We start from the raw sequence: 20,079 nt of genomic DNA, 5'->3' as shown, positions 1-20,079 counted from the left end.
ATGGGGGTTTTCGTTTTTTTCCTTCTTCTTCTCCGAGCCCAGCCGCAAATTTGGATTCTTAGCAGCTGTAATAAAACAAGAGCAGAAATGGTGTTGCCTTTAGTGACGCATTTCATGGGCAGATTAAATCAACGTCAAATGATTTGTGTTGTGTTCATCTTGTTATTTACATATCTATAACTTAACTATACACATGGATATACATCGCCGGGTCTTTGAAGGGATTATTATAAGCACTAAATGGTTATATTTCCTTCGACCTTCTATTATTATTTTGTTATTTTCTAAAAGGCGTACATTTAGAGAGAATCTTTGAACGCAGCACGCTGGTCGTCACGTTGGATGAATACAAGATGCCACCACAGCGGACGAACAGTTTGGAATTCGAGGTGCGACCATTCTAAAGTCAGTCATTCCCAATTTTGGGGAACGTATTTGGAAACAACCGGCGTATTCAAACGGCGTTTGAGCCCGCGTCAATGAGGTGAGAGGAAGCTCGGTTCGCGGAAGTGAAGCTTCGATCAGAGCTGATTCGTCAATATGGCACCCAGAGATCCACTTGTCAGCGCCCTCAAAGGTAACGACGACTCGCACTCGCACAACATTGGGGTGCTTATGTTGTCTTTTTTTGTTTTCTTTCTCCCCCTTCCGCGTGTGTGTACCTGCCAGTGTGCTTGTTGAACCTGCAGTGTGATTGTGGGCAGACGGTGACGGACAGCAACCCTCACCTCACCTCTTGCTGCCAGCTTCTTGAGCTGCTCCTCAGGAAAGGACTCCAACGTTAGTATCCATTTTTTCTTTTTGTTGTTGCTACAATTTTCCTTTGCTATCTCGAACTTTAACTGCTACGCTAATATTAGTCAGTAAATCACTATATTATTAACTGTAGAGATGGCAGGGTTTGTCTCAAGTCACAACATTAGGTACACCTGACTATCTGATTATCTCTAACAGTACAAGAGTTGTATCAAACATTCTTCCTATAAAAACATAATCATTTTCATTTTTGATTGACTTTCAACGTTTCCAGTTGGAGTCTATTTTTGGTGGTTAGCTCAGTTGCTTCTCTTCCTCCTCCCTTCCACATTCCCAAAAAAAAACATGCTTCTTAGATTAATTGAAGACTTTAGTAAACACGAACAGTTTGAAATAGAAGTCAGTGTGAGCAGAAAACCTTAATGCTTCTGCTAGAAAGCAAACAAAATGTCAGGAAGAGACTGCTCAAACAACTGCAGTGTATTTAGGTTTAATCAGAGGGATTTAAAATGGTGGCAGTTGTGTGCTGACTCCAATTTAAGCATGAGTTTGAATGTGATTGGCCACATTCCAGTTATAATAGGTGATGTGCATTTGTGCAACCAGATTATTTCAATTGTTTAATTTTACTTCACCTCCCAAAGACATTAAAAACGATCAATAAGTTATACAATTTATAGGTCACAATATTGTGGGAAAACTTTTAAATTGAATTATCATGGTCTGGTATTTGAGTAGTGGTGTGTAGAACTTTTTATATCTGCTGTATTTATTACTCTTATTTATGATGAAGATTTTTAGGAAATTTACATGGATAAAAAATGTGATTTAAAAAAAAAAAAGTGAATATATTCCATTTTGGAATAAAGTTGTAACGTATCAAATCTAGACTCAGTGAAGTGCAGTGAATAATTTCTGGATGCACTTTCCATGTGCCCTACAATTTGTTGGTGACGAATCGAGGGTGTGCCTTGGCCAAATATCCGCTTTAAAATAATATTTAGATTTATTTATTTATTTTTATTTTTTAAGAACTATTAATTCAACAACAAGCATATTGTTAATTCTTTGAGAGTGTCTAAGTTACACAATTAATTTTTAAAGCAGATATTAAGAATTCCTGTAATGTGTGTGTGCGCTTTCTTTCCAGAGCCGGTCCTCAGTCTGGTTCCTCGAGACTACTGGCAATGTTTTGAGCAGCTTCTCCGCCAAGATTCATGTGACCGGTATAACCTTTGTGATAGAAGGAGTGGAACATAAAGGGACAAAAAAAAAAAAACAACAACATATTAAATCCTTGCTATTTCCTATTGTCTTTGTAGGCTGTGTACTGTGGCGTGGGCTGTGGAACAGACTAAAGCTTGCAGGAAGCTGCTCTCAGCTCAGGGCCGAGGCCGTTACCTGCTCAGATTGGCTCTCAGACGCAAGTTGCTGCCACAGTTCGTCACTCACCTCCTGCACACTCCCAGAGTCTTGGAGGTCACATACATTCTCTTTGAATAGTTGTCTCGAAATTAAGATCAGACATCTTTCTTTTCTGTTGTTAATCCTTAGCGATAGCTGTATTCCACCAGAATACAGTGGATTTAGATTTACTCTGCCTTTGTGTCCAATATACATCATATAGAACACCAAGTGGTCCAGAAAATTGTACATGGGAGAGAAAAAAAAAAACCACAATGAATGCCATTCCAGTTACTACTCACAAAATTAGGGAAATTTTAAATGCAGTAGTCTGATGACACACAACAATGGCGGCACCCAAAACGATGCACTATAATAGACTACACAAATATTTTGTCAGGACTGCTGACAAACAATTGATCTATTCACAAACAACACAAATACCAGCTTCTTGATTGTCAGCCATGCTTTTTTTTCACGTGACTTTTTAAGGTCTGACTTCATTAACTTCTATTAAGAAGTCCCAGTTGTTTCAAATTTAGCATTTTTATTTGTGATTGGGACACAATGTGGTCATCTACTACTGTATGTCTATGCATTCTTACTGGTCAATCAAACAATGGTATTATTAACGTACACTTTACCCCCCCCCTTCAGTGGTACAGCCCAGCCTTCTCAATCCTCAGGAATGAAGAATTTTTAGGTCAATATTTGTCGTTCTTAAAAAATGCAATCACCAAAGCTTCGTAAATAGGTCTGGTAATTGTCAAATGTCAACACACGTCACGTGTCTGCCGCTTCCAGAACCTTTCATGTCCCTGCTGCTGGTTCTATCTCACATGGAGTTCGACCTTGACATGGAGGTCAGAGCTGTTTTATTACTTGACCACAGTATGGTACTTTAATGAAGCTGCGAATCAGCTTCCTCACAGAAACGTGTCTCCACAGAATTGCAGTTTTTTGGATGAAAGCTGGCTTTTACCGGTAACTATACTACCGCTAATACTTTATTATTCATTAAACCTTAATTCCAGAACAGTCTAATGATTTTGTATTTGTTTGCCAGGTGTGCGAGACATATGAAGTGGTGCCGTGTCGACAGGTGGGAATGGTCCTGAGGTTAGTGTGATCAATTTAAGCGCCTTTGATTGCATCTGTTGTTTAAATGTGTCAGAGAGTGTTTTATTACCTCCCAATTTGTTTGTCAGCTACCTCAGTGGGCGCGTCTTCCTTCTGGACTTGATATCTGGGAGCCAGGCGCATGTTGACAAGTTTATCTGCCGCGGTGACGTCATTGACGAGATCAATGGCACCTCTCTGAGAAATTCCAAGAACGGACAGGTAGAAAAGCCCTCACACATGCCTTGTGTCCAATTCTAGATGACTAACTACTGCGCACATATTCATTTATTATTGTGGAATTAAAGCTTTTTCATGAAAGTTAAACATAAGATGAATGGGTGTTTCAAAAACAATCTCCTCAAACCAGTTCTTCTCAGAGTACAGAGAGGCAGGGTTCCATTAAAGTTCAAAGTTATTAAGGGAAAGGAGGTAGTCCCTTAATCATTAAACCTGCACAGTAGAAGAGCAACGTTGCGAGTCTCACAGTCCAATTTACCAATGTTGAAAACCACCAGAACTTGTTCGTATCGTTGGTAGGCAGGTGTGGTTCTGTCACGGCTTAAAGGCTGCCCCCTATCTATCCGTGTTGTGCGCTGGCGTGCCCGCGACGGGACGGTGTATCGACCTCTCATTAAAATGCTGCGGACTTTGAGGATAGAGAATCCGTGGCTGCAAGTCTGCCCTGCTCCCAGTGACCAGAGAACTTCTCCGCCGACACAGTGTCTCAAAGAGGGAAGGCAAGTCGTTGCAAGAACTAAATGATAAAACATGTACTGTACATTAAATAAACGTGACACAAACACATTCCTGCCTCTCCTTGGCAGGATTGTGTACATTGTCCAGTTCTTGGGGGCAAAAAACATTGGAATGGTAAATGTTTTTTTTTAGTTTATGCAAATGATCGTGAAGGTATGTAAGGCTAATTGTGACAAATGTATGTTCTGTTTTTAGTTTGGAACCAAGGAGGTGTTGCAACACGCAATTTCACACGTGTTACAGGAAAACCTGCCGAGCAAGGTGATCACACCATTCCCCCGCTTGAGGCCCTTTACAGCTGTTCTTCCTAACCATTTAAATACAAACACACACCCACTGTCCTTTGTCCCACAGGAAGTACTTTTAGATTTGCAGGAAACGCACTTAACGTGTACAGAGAGCAGCAGTAAACTGGTGGGTATTCACACTGCATGTATTGTAAGGAATGAGAACTTTTTTCCCCAAAATCACTAAAATCATGTTGAATTTCATTAGACGCTGTGTGAATATCACTATCCAGACATATCGTGTGTTGGGAGATACATGAAACCAGATTACACGATATTAGGCTTTTGTGTGGTGTAAGTATGACACGGACTCTCCGCTTTTGAATGCTATGAAACTTCTCCAAGCCAGGGTGTACCTTCTGCCACCAAATGGAAAAGCATAATAGTTCTGCCTGTCCCTGTAAATCACTGATTTATAGATGAACTAAGATATTTTAAGACAAATTAAGTGAAATTGGATGCTTTCTCATCTCCACACTGTACTACGGCACCCTGGTTGAGATCATTGTACACATGAGGTACACTTGCACAATCTGATCCAAGAGCTGACTTTAATATAGCAAAAAATAAAATAGCTCTGCAAAACTCTTCCTTTATATTGGATCTGTAATTGTGGAGGTCCACCAAGGTAGTGTGGGTAGTAATTGCCAGAATGTTCTCATTTGAGAAAGTACTGATAATCCGAGTACAGGGCTTTGATAGCTTCAGGTTTTGCAGGGCTACCTAATGTGTACATGTGATTCATTTACCTAATTGTATCCAGCAAACTTCTAAACACGAGCAGTTAGATTATATACACAACTGTGATGTCATTCTCAGAAACAGACCACCAGAAACCCCAACAACACGCTTCAGCTGTGCGGTGCTCAAAGCTGCTAGCATTAAGGAGTGTGAAGAGATAGTTTGTCGTACAGGTAAAACAATACCTGCTTGGTTTACATACACAGTTCTTAAGCTAAAATGCATAAACTTTCTCTTGCAGCCACTGGTTTCAAGCACACAGAGTGGTCTGTATGAAATGTACATGTGTAAATAAACAGTCCAAACTCAAAATTGCTTCATCAGTTAACCACACAAGACATCTACTCATAAAGAACTTTAATAGAAAGATGTGACAATTCTCAATTATTAAAATGTAGCTGCCAGGATTTTGTTCAATGTTGGAAAACATGTAAAAAGCAGTCCAGAAAAATAAGGTCTGCTCGCTCCTTGCACCAAGAGTTGTAACAGTAGTGGAGACATTTGTTGGGCAGGCTGCATTTTGTTCCAGAAATGGTCAATGATGAGACACTATCATCGTGGATGGAGGTCATTATCCACAAAAACTTGGCGGAGGGGCAGTGATGTCTTAAATGTCACAACAATCCACATAACAAGCAAATATTCCTACACAACTACCCATTAGCATGTGGAATGGCTGATGTCTAAAATACGATACAAAAGTCATTAACTCAAAAGAATACCCAAGAAATTAAAAAAAAAAAAAAAAAGTCCACAAAAATCATAACTATGATAAATATTTATCTTGACATACGACTGTCAAGAGGTACTTAGGCCCTTTCTCCCCTTATCCTGCGGGCCAGCTGGATGTCTTTGGGCATGATGGTGACACGCTTGGCATGGATGGCGCACAGATTGGTGTCCTCAAACAAACCCACCAGATATGCTTCGCTGGCCTCCTAATGGGTCAAATGGCATCATATTAGCACCGAATAAATGCCAACTTTTAGTATACACAGGGTTTTGTTTATTTACCTGAAGAGCACCAATAGCAGCACTTTGGAAGCGGAGATCGGTCTTGAAGTCTTGAGCAATCTCTCTCACCAGGCGCTGGAAGGGCAGTTTGCGGATGAGCAACTCAGTGGACTTCTGGTAACGACGGATCTCCCTCAGAGCCACAGTGCCCGGCCTGAGGAAAACCAATCAAGCATGTTGTGGTGACTGACTCACTGGATTATGTGTAGGGCTGAACAATTAAATAACATTTCAAATCAGGATCAGACTACCACCACCTGATCATCTACGATATTTACAATTAAAACGCAAGCTCCGCTGCACTTCGCCAACCACAAGGGGGCGAACGCATAGTTAAGACTTCCTTCAGCTGCCTAAATTAGCAAGTGAGCAGAAGGCTAAAGTTACTTGGTGAACTGATGAGAGGAAGGTAGGAGGAGCTCGTGCCCCAAAATCAATAAACATCTATTGTCTGACTTTTTTCTGATTCAGGCCAGGTTCAACAAAACTTTCATTACATCAACATTCAGTTAGCCCTTGGTACATTCGGTTATTGGATTTTTTTGATTATTCTTCAAATACATTGTGTTTACATTTCATGTTACACTGACATTTTTACATTTTGTTGAAAAATAGTGCAATACATTTTTTTTTTTAACGAGCAATACTTCCTGCTCCTATTGGGGCGCTTTTTGAATGGGATAATTATTTGGAATGATTTTCGGAATCGCTCTCTGTATAACAATATTGACTGTAATCTTTACATATTTTGTTGAAAAATAGTGAAATACACTTTTTTTGTTAACGAGCAATACTTCCTGTTCCTATTGGGGCGCTTCCTGAATGGGATAATTATTTGGAATGATTTTCGAAATCGCTCTCTGTATAAAAATATTGATCAAAATGTTTTTTTTTGGCCATAGTCTGAAACCCACCTGTAGCGATGGGGCTTCTTCACTCCTCCTGTAGAGGGCGCACTCTTTCTGGCTGCCTTGGTCGCAAGCTGCTTCCTTGGTGCCTTTCCTCCGGTGGATTTACGAGCAGTCTGCTTGGTACGGGCCATCTCGTATTAGCTACAAGAGAACAGTGAAGTCGCATTATTAAGAGACACTTATATGTATACGCCCACGGGATGTAGAAACTGAACAAGCCGTGTCAACATGTTAACCTAGCCCACAACAAGGCGCCCATCCCCCTCCCGCCTAACAACTATGTGTCTGATTTAGCGTAGGCACACCGCAACTGAAATACAACTTCTCAAATTAGCAGTCTCTTAAAATACGACAGAGATCATTGTACATTCGACACAATTGTCACATCGTAGACCATTTGTGATCTGGACACTTTTTTTTTTTTTTTTTTTAAAAAGAGGAGCCGGTTGTAGTCTCCCGCCGCCATTCAGCGTCAGTTTGTCGTCTTCGCCATTTTCGCTCTCATTTCACCCCCACTCGACATTGAGAATAATCTTATACGGGTTTATTTTACCGGTAATTAACGTCACACGCATCCGTTTTCAGAACATGTGGCACATTTGTAACAACGCCAAGCTTACCAGCAACACGAGGCAGACGAGCGTGAGGTAATCGTATTTGTTTAAAAACGCGGTCGAAACGAGCCCATTGTCCTTGTTAGGGCTAGCATAACGCTCTGTACGTCAGTCTAACAACACAACGACACAAATAGCCTACACAGCACTGTCAAAGAAATGAAATCATATTCGTAAGATAAACGACTCAAAGTGAAAATATTTACCTTTGTGACGTTGCTGTTGTTCTGTAAGGTGGCAGGTCACGGTCACCGCGGAAAACGATCAATGCTTGATGGAAGCTTGAGGCCAAGTATTAATAGTCTGGCGTGACGTCATATTGTAAAAACACTTTGTGCTCATTGGTACATTATAGAGCGCGGCCATGGTACAGCCAATAAGAAGCAGCGAAAAAATCAATACAGTGCTCTACAACACACTGAATTTATTTTTGTGTTTATGTGTTTCCTCAAATGTCGTGTTTGATTATAATGAGGTGCTTGTGCTTTAACTGCAGGACACACTATTCTGGTTCACGGCAACAAAGACATGGGAAAGACACGGGAATGTATGTAGTTCTCAAAAATCCCAACATCACATGAACGCGGCATTTGTACTACTTCCTCCAGTCTCGCGCAAACTCACATCGTTGTAGAATGCGGATTTCTATGCTAACTTGACGAGCTAGCTTCTTTTGCTAAAAACAAGCTTGTTGTTGGGACTTCAGCGAGGGCTAAAATGTCGAGAACGCACCAGGTGCCCCCGTTGTCTTCAGCGGGGACGACAACCGGGGGTCATTCGTCGTCCTCGTCGACTTCTTCCGCGGGAGGTTCGACATCTCCCGCAACCGTGTTGAACGTGCAGCCCGAAAAACCTCAGCACTACACGTACGTAATGTTAGCCTATTAGCCGATAAGATACGTAAAATGTACACAAACTCACGTGCACTCGGGTTCGCATTCGAAACAAAAGGTGGTCTAATTTGGGAACATTCTTCCCATATACGGTACTCTTTTGACTACAAAATAAGTATACAAATCATTATCAATAGCGGTTAACTTGAATGATACAATGTGTTAGGAAATGATTGATTCGACTTTAACGCAACATAAAGTTGTAAGGTTTCAGATTACGGCAAGAAATGAAAATAGGCGACACACAGAGAGAAAAAAGCTGTACTGTTAAGATAATGAATGATAGTTTTCTAACCATGAATTTCTGTCTCGTTTGCTTCACTCTCTCAGATATCTGAAGGAGTTCAGAACGGAGCAGTGTCCCCTCTTTGTACAGCATAAATGCACACAACACCGGCCTTTTTCCTGTTTCCACTGGCACTTCTTGAACCAGCGGCGCCGCAGGCCTGTGCGCAAACGTGACGGGACATTCAACTACAGTCCAGATGTTTACTGTACCAAATACGACGAGGGAACGGGAACCTGTGCTGATGGAGATGAGTAAGGGGGAAAACAAGCACATTTTGTCTCATAATCCCTAACTGGAGAAAGAGAGGATTTATCACAGATTCAACGCACATAATATAGGAAACAGTGTGTTTTGAGGTGCCAGAATACTATATGTAACATCATAAATAATGTAGAATGCCGGGCTGGAAACGGGGTCCCAGGATACGACACTTTGAGGTTACGAACGAAAGTTTTGCACAGTGGGGGTAAGAATACATCATCACGTGGCACAGGAATGCACCCTAAGTTTCTGGCTTACTTATCATTTTTCAGAATCAGAATCATCTTTATTGGCCAGGTATGTTAAACACACACAAGGAATTTGTTTGTGGTAGTTGCAGCTACTCTAGTACTACAGCAAACAAGCCACTATAACACAATATACATTTAGGACATTAAAACACAAGTACGGAGATTCACTGAGCAATGTAAGGGTACCAGTAATGTCCTATTGCTGATACAATGACAATTCTGCAAATGATGCAGAAAGTTGTCAAACGACTCAAAGTGTCTATTAGTGCGGTAATTCTGATAAGACAAGTGTGCAAATGGCACAGAGTCATCAAGCACTAAAGGTGGCCAGTAGGATGTTAATACTGATCAACAGCAGTAATGCAAATAACACAGAGTGACAAAGCTACAATAAATGCAGCAATAATGTCACAACAGAGATGTGCAAAATTGGCAAGATGTCGCTGGAATTATAAGTCAACTGTTTTAAGACAATGGAAAGAGGGAAGAAACTATTGGAATGTCTGCTGGCTTTAGTATGCATTGTTTAATAATGCCGACCTGAGGGTAGGAGCTGGAAAATGTGGTGACTAGGATGTGGTGCCTGCTCGTCTTTCATTTCATTGTTTTACATGTATTCCATGGCCTTAAAGTGTTTTTCCGACACATTCCCTGCAAATATGACCCTACCGTGTTTGCATAGGTTAATGATGGACTACAGTGCATTCCATCTTACATACAAACTGCGAGATATCTGTATAGTTTAGTTGTGCATTAACATTTAAACTTCGAAAAGGGATGAAAACTGTCATAATCTAGGAATAAAGTCTAACTTTTTTTTTTTTTTTTTTAGATATTTTTTGGCATGAATTGATTAAAAATGCAATATTGCATCACATTTGTTGAAGGAGAGGCCCTGATAGGAAAACAAGCAAAAAATCTGCTTCTGTTTTCTTCTTAACCATTTGTATCCTCTGAAAAGGACCTTTTGTCAAAAAGTGACCTATACTGCTGATACGTCCGTGAGCCATTCAGGATATGAAGTACTGTAGAAATTGAGGACAATTGTAAGAAGGATACTAGATGATGTGTTGTCATCTCAACATTACCATCTGAATGTCGCCCTTCTCGCACATGGATGAACAATGAAACGGTGGTGATTAAAAGGGGGAAAAAAGAATGTAAGAGCAAAAGAAAACTTCATTGTGCTAAAGACATGCTAATGAACCTCTTTTTTAGTGCTAGATGTGATCCTAACTATTCCAACTTTACCTTTCAATTCATCCACCATCTCAGATAACAATGTGACAAGTTCACTATTTTGTTCAATACAATGTCAGTTAGCTTAGTTGCTGCATACTTCATCAGCTGGGTTAGTATGAACAGTTTTACCCTAAATGTAATTTTTCTATCTCTTGCTGTCACTCTCGCTCTTTGACTTTAAAGTACCGTTATTATATTTGCCACATTTTGAATGATATTTGTTTGTGCCCTCCAGGTGTGCATTTCTACATCGGACAGCTGGAGACACGGAACGACGATATCACCTCCGCTACTATAAGACGGGCTCGTGCATTCATGAAACGGATACAAAAGGCCACTGCAGCAAGAACGGCTGCCATTGTGCTTTTGCGCATGGGTCACATGACTTGCGCAGCCCTGTGTATGATGTGAGGTGCGGAAAAGTACCTCAAAAGTACCTCAAATTATACTCAGTAAGATATTGGGGTTTTACGTTGCATCTTTTCACAGGGAAATGCAGGTCATTGAGTGTCAAGGTGGCTCTGGACCCTTAGAAGGAGCTGGAGGAGACGGACAGTCGGGCCAGGCAGCGAGTACAGCCCTCATTGAGAAGATTCTGAGTGAGGAACCACGTTGGCAAGGTACATGTAACAGCAATATCGGTATGGACACACATATCTGACTGCATTTTGGAGGCTTAAAGAAAACTAATTTGATAGTCACAATGAAGCACACTTGTTGCAGCGTCGCGTTTCGTGCATTGTGATTTTTAACGATTATGATTATGATTAATGATTATGTTGTGCATCATGTTTTTTCATCAAGATGTTACTTATGAAATTCCAGTTTGCCCCCTCTTAGATTTTTGCTAGACTTACCTCAAGCATACATTCTTGAAAGAATGGCTTCACCATTCACGTTGAAAATCAAACGTTTTGGAGCTAAGACCAAAATCTAATTGTAAATCTGTGGCTTGACCTGGAGAGGGCTGTGTGCTCAAAATGTCCGTGCAAGATGAGCTATTTGGAGTTTATTTGCAAGGAAGGATAGAGAAATATTGCAAGTTAAAAAAAACTCATACACAAAAGACTGAATGAAAATGCTGGCAGTAAAGCCAAAAGTTGTTCAATAAAGTTCGTTTTGTGGTGTTATGCAACAAACTTATTGTACATCGTTGTATAGAAAATCTATTTTCTAATTAATTTGGGTCACAGAACAAGTAGTATAGAAAATATGGATAGTTAATATATCATAACATAGCTAGGCGTTAATGTAAATCTATCATGAGCAGAGTAATCAGAATGGACATTCCATCTTCCCTCTTGCCATCAACTTCTTAAACAGCTAACTTACAATTTGATTGCAACATGCCGCCAATTCTGTGTCTTGAGTTTGTTGTCACATTTCTTTCAGGCCAATTATACATTACTCACTGTGGTAGTCTCGCCACGCTGCTCTATTTGCATGTCTATTGTTGTTGACCAATACTGACCAGTTTATGCGGAAATTTACCAATTGTCCCTCCCACTGTGATTGCTTGGACTTTTTAAGGGTCTGATTAGCTCGAATTGCCCATGACAGCTCATGTGGACAGATTTGTAATATCTGTTATTTGTGAATGAAGATTGTTTTGACACTCAGATAGGGAATATATACTGGTCTTTGTTTTAAAACAGAATGCCTGTGTGTGTGTGTGTGTGTGTGTGCGCTCACGCGTGTGTGCGTGCATGTGCGCGTGCATGTGACACACAAGCTGCCAGCCTCATTGTACCAATTTCGTGTCTCCTCAGATAACAACTATGTGTTATCTCACTACAAGACAGAGCTCTGCAAGAAACCGCCTCGCTTGTGTCGTCAAGGTTACGCCTGTCCATATTATCATAACAGCAAAGATAGGCGGCGCAGCCCACATAAGCACAAATACAGGTGCGCTATAATACAATGCCAAAAGATGACTTTTCTCAGCTGACAGTGTGAAAATGGTTGTGCTTGCTGTTGCGCCCACAGAGCTTTGCCTTGTCCAGCTGTGAAACTGAGCGAGGAGTGGGGTGATCCGAGCAAATGTGAGTGTGCAGAGGGATGTCAGTATTGTCACACGAGAACAGAGCAACAGTTCCACCCAGAGGTGCGTCTCCAAATCAGACCTTACCTACAGGGAAAACCCAAACATTTGAAAGAGGTGTTGATTTGTTTCCACAGATTTACAAGTCCACCAAGTGTAATGACATGCAGCAGTGTGGCAGCTGTCCTAGAGGACCTTTTTGTGCTTTTGCTCATGTTGAAAGTAAGTCACCACCACACATCTCCCAGTGGTACCAAAAATCATTCTAATCTCTTTTTCATTTTAAATACACTCCAGAAGCATTTGTCTTCGAGGAGACATTCTCTTCGCCCAGATCCCCCCCACTTCTCCGTCCCCCAGATCCAGGCTCTGCAGAGGATGCTGCAGACACAAGTGGCCACAATAAGGGGCTCGGTCATGTCGCTGACCCCTTCTCGCCTCCTGTCGGGTCACGTGTTCCTGAGCAAGGCCTGCTGGGTAGTGTGCTAACTCTGTGTGAGGACATGAGGGGAGCAGCTGAGCCTTTATCTCCTTGGGTGGGGGAGGGAGGGTACGGCAGGGCGCCTGGATTTGAGAGGGAGGATCAGGTGAGATTAATGAAAAAGTGGGTGTCATGGTATGTTTGAGTGGAATGATGGCATATTTTTGTTGTTCTTCAAGGCTAAACACAGGAGTTTTTCCTTAGAACAGCGCAGCAGAGAAGTGGCATCAGCACAGAGCAGTAAACAGGTAGAATTTCTTGCTTCTGTGTTCACAATATGGCGCACACAGTTGAACCTCTAAGGCTGACCGCAATCCATTTGGTGACACTACTTGACTTTCAATATGTTTATATTTGAAAGTTTATCCATAGGAAAATTCTAGCCCTCCATTTTCTATTGCACTTGCCCTTATCGGCGGCCCAGCTGAGTATGGGCGAGAGGCAAGGTACACCCAGGACTGGTTGGCAGCCAACTGCAGAGCACATATAGAAAAACAAGCATTCACACCTATGGACAATTTATAGTCTTCAGTTAACCTAACCTGCAAGTTTTTGGAATATGGGAGGAAGCTAATACACACAAGGGGAGAACATGCAAACTCCACACAGGAAGGCTGCAACCGGGATTTGAACCTCCAACCTCACAGCTGTGAGGCGGAGGTGTTAACTACTCGTGCCATGCCACTTTCAGTTCGTTTCAATGGGGAAAATTGATTTGATATACACCAGGGCCCGACCGATACGGATTTTTTGGAGACAGATTCTGATATTTGGCATTGTAAAACTCAGATAACTGATTAATCGGCCGATTGACATGAAATAACTTATTTTTTGGTCCCTTAATGCTTACAACAATAATCATATGAATTATAGCAGAACATTTGACTGTTTCACAATACTTTCATCCTTTCGTCTTTAACTTCACAACCGAGAGAAAATTTGGACGACTTGTTTGCCGATACTTGATTTTTATTATTTGTTTTCATTTTGAATGTTTGAATGTCGTTATCGTTGTCTTATGTTGTAATGTGTTCATGTATAAAAAAAAATAATAATCAGAATTCATTTGAAAAGGGACAATATCTGCCGAGATTGGTCACACCCTAATATACATTACAAATAGTTACAAGCATGGTCACGGAACAAATTAAACTTGTAAGTCAAAGTACCACTGCATTTGTATTCAAGCATTTTCCATAATATTCCCCGTTTAAGGTTCCACACATTTTGTAAAGATAAGATTAAAAAAAAATATATATTTTTTTTACAAATACGACGTTGTATCTCCCTCAGGATCTGCTGGTGTTTCTGCCAGTGGGCAGCCCTTTAAGTCTGTCCTCCAGCATCCCCTCCAGTCTGGCCGCAACCCCACCCAGCCCTGCGCCAGTAGGACTCCCGGGGACCAGCATCGCATCAGGCATGAATGCCAACGCCTTGCCCTTCTACCCTACCAGTGAGACAGTGGAGTCTGTTGTAGGTAGGTCAAGATGTACCTGTTTATGGAACTGTGTGTCAATTAGTGTGCAGATGAAGGTCTTAAAATCATCATTGTGCTGCTTTGGGTGCTGTCTTTGTTGCAGAGTCGGCGCTGGATGATCTTGACCTGAATGATTTGGGTGTGTCAGCATTGGAAAGAGGCTTGGAGAGTAATTCAAGTCTGCCTCGGGTGGGAGTTAGGCTCGGTAATTGTGTAACATCTACAAAAGAAATACTGTATAGAGCATCATGTGGTTGTATACAATATGACCTCCCTCCTGTTTCCTTGCTTTTTGTAGGAGGTAGCCGGCTTCAGAGCTCTGCCCCAGTCAACATCCCAGGATCCTTTAGCTCATCTGCTCCTTTTAGCTCTCCTTCGCCATCCCCCCCAATCAGACCACGCGCCTCCCCATTCTTCTCCACTCAGCTGTCCCAGCCTGGCCAACACGAGAGCCCCTTCCTGGGACCATCCCATAGTTCCTTAGGTTTGTGGAATTTCACCCCGCTGCTCACGCGAGAGATAGTGATGTGATGTGCACGCCTGAATTTCATCTGTTTTGTAGGTCTTAATGGTATGAGCAATAACATCTGGGAGCACTTCCCCACAGGCCAGGGCTCCCCCGGCACACCCCCAGCCCTGATGCCCTCAGGCCACTGTGCGGAGACGTCCAGGCTCAAACAGGAGCTTGAGGAGGCTCACAGGGTCCTGAAGCAGTGGGGACACAGCTGGAGACACACAGCTCAGGTAGGTCACAGGGCTTCCAAGGCTAGATTTGCTGGAACAGATTCATGGCATTTCCATTCATTTCAGTGGTCATTCATGGGTGATTAGTGGTGTGGCATGCTGCGTTTTGTCAGAATTACTAAAAGAACAAATACCCTACCTTTGACCTACACTGTTTTGCAGTCGTGGGCCACAGTGAAAGCAGATGCGGAGGAGTCACGTGCCCACGCGGGGCGGTTGGCAGTGGAGGCTGAGAGAACCAGGCAGGCTGAGGAGAAGGCGCGGAGACAATCCAGTTTCTTGGAGGAGGCGCTGGAGACCCTGAGGAGCGGAGAGAACCCCCATTTAGCATTACACCAGCTCCAGATGTTACACAGACTTCCCTTAGAATCCGTCCTCAGTCTGCAGGCACAACTCTGCAGCTGCTTGCACACTGTGGAACAGGTAATACCTACCTCACCATTTACACACCCTGCAGCCACACTGAACCGGCCCGGTTTATTGTAGAACAGTGTTTCTCAAATTGTTCCGCTCATTCAGGACGCCTTCTTGACCAGTTCAAACCATTCCAACCTCAAAATATTCATTTTATTTAGGAGCTGTTGGGAAAAATGTATCACATTCCCCAAATTTTCATAATAAAATTCACAAATTAAGAGAGAGAACCAGAATTTTACATATACCATTTTATATAGTGTATGTAAACACCCCCCTCACATTTCTGACATTAAATCAGACTTCACTTTTTCTGTTTTAGGTCAATTAGGATTACCAAAATTATTTCTATTTGCTAATTGCCAGAGTAATGAGAGGTTTCTTTTGTTTGTTTTTAAAAAAAACAAAATTTTCATGACTTTCTTCTAAGTCAGACGTTTACATACATTTCATTAGTATTTGGTACAATTGCCTTTAATCTGTATGACTTGGGTCAAACATTTAAGATATCCTTCCACAAGCTTTTCATAATAGTAAACCATCTCCTTCCTCAGCGGCATGATGGCTGGACATTCCCACGGTGTTTCTACTTTCATATAATTGTTTGACCAGATAAACGTGGCACTTGGAAATTGCACCCAAGGATGAACCAGACTGGTGCAAGTCCACAGTTCTCTTCCTGATATCTTGCCTGATTTGTTGTGACTTTCCCATGATGTTACACAAAGAATTGGTGTGTTTCAGGTGTGCCTAGGTCAAATACATCCGCAGGTGTGTCTCTACTTTACTCAAATGTTGTCAATAAACCTATCAAAAGCTTCCAAAAAAATAACATCATCATCTGGGTTTTCCCAAATTGTTTAAAGGCATAGTCATCTTACTGTATGTAAACTTCTGACTTTGAAGACACTTACTTAGTAATACTGAGTCTCATTTTTCTGCTATTTAGAAAACAGAAATAATTTTGGCCATCCTAATTTACCAAAAACAAGAAAAGTTTAGTCTGATTTCATGTGAGACAGAAAGGGGGGGGGGGCAGTGTATTTTTATAGTGTATGTAAACTTCAGCGTTTCCTCCTCCTTCCCCATTTATTGACCCATTCGGAGTTTTAGTTCAGCATCAGCTCTTCAGCATTCCCATGCAATTTAGTTTCTATTAGTTTTCTAAATAAGGGTCAGCATCATGTGATATTTGTTTGAATCTATGTCAAATTCTTTGCTAAAGAAGTATGTGTGTTGTCCCAAGGTGGTGTACAAGAAGCAGAGGCATTGTTGTGTGTCATGTGGAGAGCAGGGCTGCGTCTCCCTGCCCTGTGGCCATGGACTACATTGTGAGAGCTGCTCCACCTCCGCAGAGTGCCCTCTCTGTCCTGAACAAACACTGGAGCAGCAGCAGCTCTCCTAACCCTGGGCCCACCCCAGCTGACCCACCATACACACCACATCATTCAGTCCTGATTCCACTACCACCAGCGATGGATCTTTGACACCATTCCAGACTTTGTCCAGGTTCTTTTTTTTGTTTTGTTTTTTTCCACTTTTTTTATCTCAACGCAAGCACAGATGATTCCTGACAGACAACCAATTCATGGGGTACAGTGAACCCTTGCGATAGTTAAAAGAGCCCAGCAATGAATACCAAAAATCGGTGAGTTATTGACGTCTACCTAAAAAGGTTTGCAATTGCCTATAGATGCCACCAGATAGAAGCAAGACTTTTTTCCCCCCTATTAGACAAGGCTATGAAATGACTAAATGATGCTTCTCCCCTCACAGTTCCTTGGCACTAAGATGGCGCCAAAGCAATTATTCTATATTAGACATGGCTCTGTCCTCAGAATCAGAATCATCTTTATTTGCCAAGTATGTCCAAAACACACAAGGAATTTGTCTCCGGTAGTTGGAGCCGCTCTAGTACAACAAACAGTCAATTTACAGAACACTTTGGGGACATAAAGACATTGACAAAAAACAATTGTGCAAAAAGATGCAGAGTCCTCTAGCACTTCGAGCAGTTCGAACGACTAATATTGCAATCGTCCGGTGCAATGACCATTGTGCATTGTGCCTGAGCATAAAAACAGCAAACAGGTGAGTTTTTCAGTGAATAATATAGAACCGGTTCCCCAAAAATCTGAAACTAGGCAAATTTGCAAATGTTGAACTCTGAATATGGGGGGTTACTGTACTCATAGTTAATTAGCCATTAGTGTGGGGAATTACAAAGAATCATATTCCCAGTATTACCAATGGGAAAACCAGTAAATTTTAATAGCGATCCTTCTTGACCACCAACACTGTTCTTTACACATAACTGTAGTCTTGATGTATGATGATTATCATCAATAAGCATATTTTAATCAGGTTTAAAGTCTTGGCTTCAAACGTATATGTGGCCACTTTAAGTACATGGGCTTATATCAACAATCCTACACAAATAGAAAACAATGTTCACTTGACTGGCATTGGCAAATGGGGTAATATATTGTAAAGGTTGAAGTTGGCAGAATTGCTCAGAATCGTGCAAGCAACGTAATACCTAAAATAACAGTTCACAATACAGCCGGATTGCACTGTATTGTACAGGTGTACCTAATCAAGTGACTGTATCTGCGGTGCTGTCAATCCATCAGTTGTCTGTAGAGATTTAAAAATATACTATTGTATTTCAGCCCCCCAAAAAAGTAATTTGCATTTATTTTTTGGGAATTGCTAGCAAATTTCATAAATGCTAACTCATGGATGGCATAGACCTTTATACATTTTAGACATAATTTCTGTACAAATCATGTCATTTTAGAATGATTACCCAACTGTGTGAATGGATGGATGGATGGATGACTAAGCCAACTAGTACATTTTTAGATGTTAACCAAATCGGTCTAAGTGTGAGATAAACTCTTAAGGGCAAATTTCATCTCATCCTTACAAATTGTACAGTATATAGCTACCGCCAAAGGGTATCAACGAATATATGAGTTAGCACTTATCTGTTATATTGAATTTGTTTTCATACTTTTTTTTTTAAAAAGCAAAAATAATGAAACATGAAACTTTTTAAATAGAAACAAAATATTTAATAGAAGAAAAATTAGAATGACCTCTACAACAGGCAGCCTCTGATAAAGCACTCAGGTTTCTCTAAGAGGAATGCATATGAACACAATCAAGCTAAATATACTCAGTTAACTTGTGTAGTCTTTTAAATTACATTTTTATCCACTTTATCTCTGTTATACATGTTTGTTCATACCTGACATTTTTTTTTTTCCTGTGAGAGCTTGTCATTGTTGACATTTCATTGTAGTATAATATGTTCTGTACATTGACATCCAACTTTATAGCACTGATTAGACAAAGCATCAGGAGGTGGACTGTCATTCTATACCAGTGTTTCATTATGAATGGATTTAGTTCATTAAAGCAAATTCTATATTTTTGGATGAAAAAAAAAGTGTGCGCGTTGTGCTTGACTTTGCTCCTTGGACTGTTTCTCTCTTTGTCTTCTTTTCTTCACAAAGGCTTGTATTTCCCGCTCGCCTTTCCTGGACTCCAGCAACTTAAGGATCTTGTTTTCTGCGAAACCACACACACATGCATGTAAAGAGGTTGCAACCAAGTCAGTTGCATACTGTTAATTGTCATAAATATGTTGGAAATTAGCAAGTTACTATTAGCAGTAGCAAAATTACAGTACATTATAAATATACCAATCGATGAGGCTGCCGACACGGATTAAAGTTAAATCCAAAAAAGGTCGTGGGATGTTAATGTGTGTTGATTTTGCAGGTATCTAAATACTGTCGCTAATTTCGGCTTGTCCCATGAGTGGTTGCCACAGCAATTCTAAATCTTTAATATTTTAATGGCAGACTTTTACACGCAACCATTGTCAAAATTGTTTGTTGACTACTATGTTTATGGGCATGCTTTTGCTCACCATCATTGTTTAACTTTTGTATTTTTTTCCACCCATTTTGTTACAAAGCAAAGGAACTTGGTCCAACATTACCTTTAAGATAAGCCGTCTTCCAAGTTATTGGGCATATGCTGATGTATTTTTCCCCTCTTCTTGAAAATAATATAATATACAGTATATTAGTTACTCTAATTGCAGGGCTGGTGAGGAGAAGGTTTTGACCTATCCCAATTTATATATAATATCAGGTTAACACATTTTAATCATGTGCAACCAATGTTCATGTTCGAATTAAGTATATTCAAATGATTTTTCTTTTCAGTGCATTTGAATGATTTGGTGCAAGAGGCGGATTAGTGAATAAGTTGTTGACAGAAAATTCATCCATCCATCCATCCATTTTCTGAACCGCTTCTCCTCACTAGGGTCGCGGGCATGCTGGAGCCTATCCCAGCTAACATC

At 41.0% G+C, this 20,079-nt stretch overlaps 4 protein-coding genes across 11 annotated transcripts in view; 2 read left to right on the top strand and 2 right to left on the bottom strand.

The window, feature by feature from the left end:
* Positions 1-50: 50 nt before the first annotated feature.
* Positions 51-5,768, top strand: si:ch211-250n8.1 (uncharacterized). 2 transcript variants are annotated; one of them, XM_061706781.1, is made up of 16 exons: positions 51-577; positions 670-780; positions 1,907-1,982; positions 2,079-2,235; positions 2,818-2,863; positions 2,965-3,023; positions 3,109-3,144; positions 3,227-3,279; positions 3,369-3,501; positions 3,820-4,019; positions 4,107-4,152; positions 4,234-4,299; positions 4,393-4,452; positions 4,534-4,619; positions 5,145-5,239; positions 5,308-5,768. In XM_061706781.1, exons 1-16 carry the CDS (start codon positions 541-543, stop codon positions 5,340-5,342), a joined length of 1,296 nt encoding a protein of 431 aa, XP_061562765.1. In that variant the 5' UTR covers positions 51-540; the 3' UTR covers positions 5,343-5,768. The 2 variants fall into 2 exon arrangements, with proteins under 2 accessions (XP_061562765.1, XP_061562764.1); XM_061706780.1 differs by having other exon boundaries at positions 5,145-5,768.
* Positions 5,407-7,923, bottom strand: LOC133418268 (histone H3.3A). The gene is made up of 4 exons (XM_061706786.1): positions 7,812-7,923; positions 6,995-7,132; positions 6,081-6,234; positions 5,407-6,004 (listed from the first exon to the last, which is right to left on the bottom strand). Exons 2-4 carry the CDS (start codon positions 7,120-7,122, stop codon positions 5,876-5,878), a joined length of 411 nt encoding a protein of 136 aa, XP_061562770.1. The 5' UTR covers positions 7,123-7,132; positions 7,812-7,923; the 3' UTR covers positions 5,407-5,875.
* Positions 7,924-8,053: 130 nt separating this feature from the next.
* Positions 8,054-19,346, top strand: unk (unk zinc finger). 5 transcript variants are annotated; one of them, XR_009770432.1, is made up of 16 exons: positions 8,225-8,471; positions 8,829-9,038; positions 10,777-10,953; positions 11,031-11,161; positions 12,311-12,446; positions 12,528-12,645; positions 12,720-12,804; positions 12,880-13,169; positions 13,243-13,311; positions 14,357-14,540; positions 14,644-14,745; positions 14,839-15,024; positions 15,103-15,284; positions 15,447-15,707; positions 16,253-16,469; positions 16,945-17,028. XR_009770432.1 is itself a non-coding variant. In XM_061706776.1 (15 exons), exons 1-15 carry the CDS (start codon positions 8,058-8,060, stop codon positions 17,101-17,103), a joined length of 2,385 nt encoding a protein of 794 aa, XP_061562760.1. In that variant the 5' UTR covers positions 8,054-8,057; the 3' UTR covers positions 17,104-19,346. The 5 variants fall into 5 exon arrangements, 4 of the variants coding, with proteins under 4 accessions (XP_061562760.1, XP_061562759.1, XP_061562757.1 ...); XM_061706776.1 differs by lacking the exons at positions 8,225-8,471; positions 16,253-16,469 and adding an exon at positions 8,054-8,152 and having other exon boundaries at positions 16,945-19,346; XM_061706775.1 differs by lacking the exon at positions 16,253-16,469 and having other exon boundaries at positions 15,148-15,284; positions 16,945-19,346.
* unc13d (unc-13 homolog D (C. elegans)) overlaps positions 18,778-20,079 on the bottom strand; it is a 19,235-nt gene continuing 17,933 nt past the window's right edge. For all 3 annotated transcript variants that reach the window (XM_061706770.1, XM_061706771.1, XM_061706772.1), the window contains one exon: positions 18,778-19,274. In XM_061706770.1, coding sequence (XP_061562754.1) covers positions 19,129-19,274 — 146 coding nt within the window. In that variant the 3' untranslated portion in view covers positions 18,778-19,128. The remainder of the gene's footprint in view (positions 19,275-20,079) is intronic.

The sequence above is a fragment of the Phycodurus eques genome, chromosome 19 (assembly GCF_024500275.1).
Source record: "Phycodurus eques isolate BA_2022a chromosome 19, UOR_Pequ_1.1, whole genome shotgun sequence".
Classification (NCBI taxonomy): Eukaryota; Metazoa; Chordata; class Actinopteri; order Syngnathiformes; family Syngnathidae; genus Phycodurus; species Phycodurus eques.
The sequence above is the reverse complement of the archived record's forward strand: the minus strand, read 5'-3'. Positions and strand labels throughout refer to the sequence as shown.

Excerpts from the sequence above, each read along its gene's own strand:
- si:ch211-250n8.1 (XM_061706780.1), top strand. The coding sequence starts at position 541 with ATGGCACCCAGAGATCCACTTGTCAGCGCCCTCAAAG. Across the intron at positions 3,502-3,819 it reads GAAATTCCAAGAACGGACAG|GCAGGTGTGGTTCTGTCACG; the intron begins GTAGAAAAGCCC and ends TATCGTTGGTAG. Across the intron at positions 4,300-4,392 it reads AGGAAAACCTGCCGAGCAAG|GAAGTACTTTTAGATTTGCA; the intron begins GTGATCACACCA and ends TTTGTCCCACAG.
- LOC133418268 (XM_061706786.1), bottom strand. The coding sequence starts at position 7,122 with ATGGCCCGTACCAAGCAGACTGCTCGTAAATCCACCGGAGGAAAGGCA. Across the intron at positions 6,235-6,994 it reads AAGAAGCCCCATCGCTACAG|GCCGGGCACTGTGGCTCTGA; the intron begins GTGGGTTTCAGA and ends GGTTTTCCTCAG. Across the intron at positions 6,005-6,080 it reads CTGCTATTGGTGCTCTTCAG|GAGGCCAGCGAAGCATATCT; the intron begins GTAAATAAACAA and ends TTGACCCATTAG.
- unk (XM_061706773.1), top strand. The coding sequence starts at position 8,323 with ATGTCGAGAACGCACCAGGTGCCCCCGTTGTCTTCAGCGGGGACGACA. Across the intron at positions 12,805-12,879 it reads TGCTTTTGCTCATGTTGAAA|AAGCATTTGTCTTCGAGGAG; the intron begins GTAAGTCACCAC and ends AATACACTCCAG. Across the intron at positions 15,708-16,944 it reads GCTTGCACACTGTGGAACAG|GTGGTGTACAAGAAGCAGAG; the intron begins GTAATACCTACC and ends TGTTGTCCCAAG.